At 46.3% G+C, this 6,123-nt stretch overlaps 1 protein-coding gene across 2 annotated transcripts in view; it reads left to right on the top strand.

Moving 5' to 3' along the window:
• GNS (glucosamine (N-acetyl)-6-sulfatase) overlaps positions 1-6,123 on the top strand; it is a 37,156-nt gene continuing 31,033 nt past the window's right edge. Inside the window, exons 1-2 of one of the 2 annotated variants that reach the window (XM_008530508.2) lie at positions 1-402; positions 5,288-5,347. In XM_008530508.2, coding sequence (XP_008528730.1) covers positions 208-402; positions 5,288-5,347 — 255 coding nt within the window. In that variant the 5' untranslated portion in view covers positions 1-207. The remainder of the gene's footprint in view (positions 403-5,287; positions 5,348-6,123) is intronic. The other variant, XM_008530509.2, reaches the window with a different exon arrangement.

The raw sequence follows: 6,123 nt of genomic DNA, 5'->3' as shown, positions 1-6,123 counted from the left end.
GCCCCCGCGGCCGCCCGTCACGTGACCGCGCGGCGCGCCCCGCCCCCTGCCCCGGCGCACGTGATCGCGCCCGGGGAGAAAACGCCTGACCGCCGCCCCCGGCCTGCGCCGTCCAGCCCGGTCTTCCTCCTCCTCGCCAGCCTCTCGCTCTTCAGCCACCGGCGCGTCCCTCCACCCGTGCCGGGGGCCCCCGGAGCCCTGGCCGCCATGCGGCTCCTGCCTCTGGCCCCCGGTGGGCCCCGGCGGGGCAGCCCCCGCCACCTGCCCTCCTGCAGCCCGCTGCTGCTGCTGCCGCTGCTGCTGGGCGGCTGCCTGGGGGTCTCCGGGGCGGCGGCAGGCTCTCGGAGGCCCAACGTGGTGCTGCTCCTCACCGACGACCAGGACGAAGTGCTCGGCGGCATGGTAACTCTTCTCCCTTTCTGCCCCGCCCCTCCATCTCCAGGCGGACTCCCTGGTTTCTCGCCTCCTGCCCCATCCCCACCCCGACTCCCTGGACTGGCTGCCCGGACCCCGGGCAGGTTTGGTTTTGCCACGCCAGGCCCTTTACGCGGGTCTTGAGGGGCCGCAGGACTCTCTTTGCTCCTCTTTCTCCCGCATCTCTTCTGATTGACACATATGCACGCACCACACGGAGCTTCTAGCCTGCACCTTACTGCTGCCGAGTTTGCGTTCACGTCTCATGACAAACGTGTGAACGCCAGTTAGTGATGGGTTGAACCACCGAGGAGCAGGTGCTGGCCAAGAGCGCGGAAGCCTTAGTGGGTTTTCTTTTGGATCAGAGGACGAGAGCAGCCCCCTCTGTGAGGGGACCTAGGCCACCTCTGCATTTGTCCCTGTGTACGGCGTCTGTGCCTGATGTTTGTAAAATAAGTGCTGAAATGCACTTATGCGGTTGGTAGGTAGGATGTCGAACTGTTCAGCGTGTGCTTTGCCTCGCAAGAATCAAATTCAATTAGCCTAATTGGACACCTGGCTGATGCGTTCGATACTGTCAGTGTTCCATTGTATAGTGAAGGGTGTTGTCATAAGACTCCTTTCTTTCCCGGAGTCAGTTTTGCTTCTTTATCTTAGAGTTCTGGAATTTATGACCTTCAGAAGCATGCACCCAACCCCGTGGTGCTCGTGGAGGCCCAGAAAGTGGCTTGCCCGAGGCCCATGGGTGGCTGAGGCATTAGGAGTGCTCTGATCTTGGGTGGCATTCGTCTTATCTTCTTAAAGACAAATGCTTTATCGCTTTCTTCCTTTCAGTTCTCTTTTTGTTTTTGGCTAAATGCTGAGACTGTGAAAACACTGGAGGCAGGCGGTCCCTAACTTCCTCTGTGTAGTAACCCTCTAGGTCAGTGTCCTTCAAACTGCTCATCAGCCCAGAGAGGGAGTTGTGAAATTCGTTGAGTAGCTACCAGCATTTTTACTTTCCTGCGGAATAGAGTAGAATAGAAAAGGTCTGTGTGGGACATGTGGTAAAGGTAAGCATATCCATATGTATGTATTTCTGGGTTGTGAATTAAAATGTATTTCTTACTCGGGCCTCTGTTCAAGAGTATGAGAGCTTTTCTAGATGGTGTTTAAGATGCTTGCGTTTTGACTCCACACTTCTTCCTGCCACATGTGCCTCATGGTCTTTTAGTTTCTACTCAGCCACGTTGACATTGAGAGTCTTAACTTAATTGCCCTCCTGGATTTTACTTTGTTTTTTCCACCATTCCAACCACTACACTTATCCTCCTCACAGAACTCCTTTGAAAAAAAAAATTTCCATCAGAAATGAATAATAGCTTATGACTAAAGCCTGAATTAAAAGGTCAGCCTTCCACGTCTCTGTTGAGAACAAAACTCATTGTTTTACTCTAAGGCGTTCAGAATTCAGTTCCATCAGTTCTTGTCGACCACAGGTGTGGTGTGTGTATTTGAGGTCCCTCCCCCGTAGCACGGTAATCCCCTTTGTCTCTTTACACCAGCAGCAGATTCTTTCTTAGTGGTGTTTATGCTGGAGAGAGGAGCAAAAATTGAGTGCAGGGAATGACAAGTCAACTTGAATGCTCCCACCTCTCTAGAGAATTCTGGCTTCTCTACTAGCCTTTTCAGAGTATTCTACCACTAGTTGTCAAACAGGACTTGAAGAGAGAGTGAAGACAGTGAGGGCATTTGAGAACTGACTTGGAGCCAGTCAGAGTGTGAGGTGTCTTACACTTGTGCCTCATCACAGGGGTCTTTTGCTATAGCTGTCGTCCTTATCTTAAATAAGAGGAAACTAAGACGTCCCGGAGGTTAAGTGACTTGACCAAGGTCCGTGTAGCTAATAAAGGGCAAAGCTCAGAGTCTTCGGCTCTCAGAGCCCCATGCTTTTTCTCCTCTTCTAGAATTCTGTGATGATACTCACTTACCAGATGGCATTCTACATATGCACATCAGCACAGTCACTTGTACCATACAGCAAAGGTTCTTCAGGTGACATTCAGGGACGTCGATGGGGTCATGGAACGCCTTAATTTACATGTAATACTTTGTGTATTTTTATTTTGTGGAGAGAGGAGGTGTCTGACCCAAAAAAGATTATAAATGGCTGCCATAGTTGGCAAAATAAACAGTAGTCAATCCCCCACACTAACTCAGGTCAGAGGATCATAGGACGTGTTTGATTGTGGCTTATGTGGAATCTTTCCATCACCTTTGAAATAGACTTTTGTGGGGGAGCGTCATCTTCACCATTTCACTGTTTTTTTTTGAAGATATCATCTGTGGGACTCCGTTTTTAGTTTTTTTTGCCCAAGGAACTGTTCCTATCTATTTCTTGATTTTACTTGAAGGTCATTATGGTGTGATGGACACACTGTTCTTCACAGAAGCACAGGTTGCTCTTGTTAAAATCATCCATCTAGAAAAAGTGACATTTGTTCGAAACTTCAGGGAAGTGAGGGAAGGAGCTGGGATGAAATGTAGGGAAGAATAAATGCATCGTGTCTTTGCTTTGCTTAAAGCAAAGTGGTCTTCCATTTGCTAAAAGGAAAGTTAGCCATAGAATCATGAGAATTGTCAAAACTTTATTTCAGCGCAGCCATACGTGAGAGCCAGGAAAGTAAATGACTCCTGAGGATTCTTCTGGAAGGGATTTTGCTTCAGATGAGTAAAGTAACACATTTCCCCACGTACGAGTGTGAGATTGGCTGCTTCCTAGAGAACGTTGTATGGCCTGAACCTGACCAGTCACCATCTTTGCTTAGATCTTATGGATCCCTTTTAGCATTTCCTATTTCCGTGGACACATGTATACATTTCAGTACAGTGTGGTTTCTTGTTTCAGACTTGTTTGATTAAGCACAGATTATGGTTATCACTCGTACTACTATTAGCAGTGTAGATTATGGTTGTTAATACAGATTTCTTACTTGCCCTGAAATCTGGATTCCCACGCGGCCATGCATCATCTTCTGGCTCCTGCCTGACTCTCCGAGCTTGTCTTAACCCCACGCTCCCCTTCACTTACTGTGCTGCTTTGACCACACTGGCCTTCTTTCTGTCCCTCCCGTGTCTCTCTTTCCTTCCCTGACAGCCTTCGTCCTTGCTGCTCACTCGGGCTGGAAGCATCTGCTCCTGGACCTTGGTGTGGCTCACTCCGCATCACATGACTCTCAGTACCAAAGTTCCTTCCTGAAAGAGGCCTTTCCTCCCACCCGTCTAAAGTGGTTTCTGCCTTCCTCCCACCCGCTGCGAGCACATCATGCTGGTTTATTCTGTTCATAGCGCTTGTCACGCCTGAAACGCTTGTTTACCTGTTAGTTAAGTCCCCGAGAGTACAGGGATCAGGAGGGACCGCCATTTGTCCACCAGTGCCTCGATCAGTGTCAGGCACATGTTCAGTGTTTAACAAATGGGTTATAGTCACACAGTATAGTCTTAGTGTAAGTCAGATATTCTTCGGTAGCTTTGCATATTTACCAGTTTGACAGTCGAGTCCCATATCATCAACTCACATGGTCCTTTTCCCCACTTACCCTTGGCATTCTCATTTCCCCTCCCCAGGCCCTCACTATAACTCGGGTTCTTCATCAACCAGTGTTTGGTTCAGCCCCATGTTCTTTACCTGAGGGTAGCCCTCAGTGATGTTTCATGGGAGATCATGACTGCTGACCTTGCTTCTGAAGGTTAGCAAAGACCTTGTGGATCGCTAGCATCTCCTGGGAACTGTTATGGATCTGCTCAGGAAACTGTCAGAGCTCTTGAATAAGTTAGAATTCTCACCCTTTTGAGCTGATGGGTTCCCTAGGTTTTCTACTATCTGTATAAAGCAATGGAGAAAAGTCGGTTAGACAATAGTCAAGATGAGGCTCTTGTTAACATGGTTATATATTTGGATTATTTTTAAGGAATTATTGCACAACGAAATATACATAAAACTGCATTCAGTATGGGCTTAGATTTCAAAGGTCCTTTGGCATCCTCATGAACTGACTCATAGAGTACAACTAAAATGAGCCTCTTCAGTGGTTCATTCTTGTCTAGAATCTGAAAAAGATTATTAGTGTTCCTTTTATTTGTGTTTAAATGACCATCTTCATACTTTGATCTTCACCCTAGGATTTGAGGTTAATTGTTCTCTATACTTGTCAGGATCTTACCTTTTGAACAAAAGATAAAAATCAAGGCTAAAAACAGAGTCATTTCTGACTAGTCTTTTGCTCGACGGGGGTTCTGTGTACACCTCTTTGACACCTGGTCTAGTCCTTACCCGAGGAGGTGATTGGTCTGCTCCAGAGGGCCGTGAGCTTAAAGTTACCTCTGGGCTCCACCACTGAATGTCTGATATTTGAGTCAGTCTCAGCCTCAGGGCTTTGTCTTGCTTTCGGAACCTAAGTGTTATCTTATTTCTATTTTAAAAGGTGGAAGGTTTCCTTCATATCATTTCCCACATCCTGCTTCTAAAGATGAATTGATACAGGTAGTTCTACCCTCTCTCTCTCATAAGGGGGCAGGTGACGAATGAGAAAAGGGATCTAACATTTCATTACATTGAAATCCGCGTTGCTAGAAGAATGCCATCGGCTGGGAACTTTTCCTCCCTCCAAGCCTGATGACCCCTGAACTTTTGCACAGGAAATGACAGACTGTAGCCAGACCTGCTTAGTTCATCTTGAGAATCGCACAGGACTCTCTTGAGTGTTTCCTAGTGTCAGACGGAGCTGACCGTTTGGGAGTAAAAGGTTGAGAGTAAGATGCAAAAGACGCAAATTTTGATCTGTGTGTTTTAGTTTACTGAAAGGAGTTGTTTAACAGGTAATGTATTTTACAGACACCGCTGAAGAAAACCAAGGCTCTCATCGGGGAGATGGGGATGACCTTCTCCAGCGCTGTAAGTTTTGAAGCTCATTTAATTTTGTTACACTTGAATTGTGTTTATGTTCTGGGAAGGAACACTCTCTTTTGGGTAATCAGTGTGTTTTTTTTTCTGGTTAAATGCCTGATCTGAAGGAAGGACTTTAATGTGATACAAATTCTTTTAATTGAAGTATTACGTCTTACCAATTGAAGATGATTTGCAGGTATTTTCTAAGCCAGTCTGATCTACAACTCAGAACTAGAGAATTTTACTTAAAACCTCACTGTTTGGGGTTTGAAAGTGGATTGTAAGAATCAAGTAAGGTTCATGCTGTGTAAACTGTTCCACGGTAAAAGCTTGCAGGCCACTTGACAAAGCCCAGTCAACCTTGATAGCCAAACCTGAGAGAGATAATAGCAAAAAAACCAAAACAACAACTATATATGTGTGTGTGTGTGTATGAGAGAGAAACATATATATATATATATATATATATAAATGTAGATGCAAATATCCAAAATAAAAGCTAACAAATCAGGGCTGGCCTGGTGGCATAGTAGTTAAGTTTGCACACTCTGTTTTGGTGGCCTGGGGTTCACAGATTTGGATCCCAGGCATGGACCTACACACTGCTCATCAAGCCATGCTGTGGCAGGCATCTCACATACAAAATAGAGCAAGATTGGCAGCAGATCTTAGCTCAGGGCGAATCTTCCTCAGCAAAAAAATAAAAAATGAATGTCAAATTCAAGACTGTGCACATAACCAAGTAAGTGGTAGCCTAGCTTAATGTCGGGAAATCCATTGAA

The sequence above is a fragment of the Equus przewalskii genome, chromosome 5, assembly GCF_037783145.1.
Source record: "Equus przewalskii isolate Varuska chromosome 5, EquPr2, whole genome shotgun sequence".
NCBI classification, from domain to species: domain Eukaryota; kingdom Metazoa; phylum Chordata; class Mammalia; order Perissodactyla; family Equidae; genus Equus; species Equus przewalskii.
Note: the sequence above shows the minus strand (reverse complement) of the source record. Positions and strands in the feature narration are given on the sequence as shown.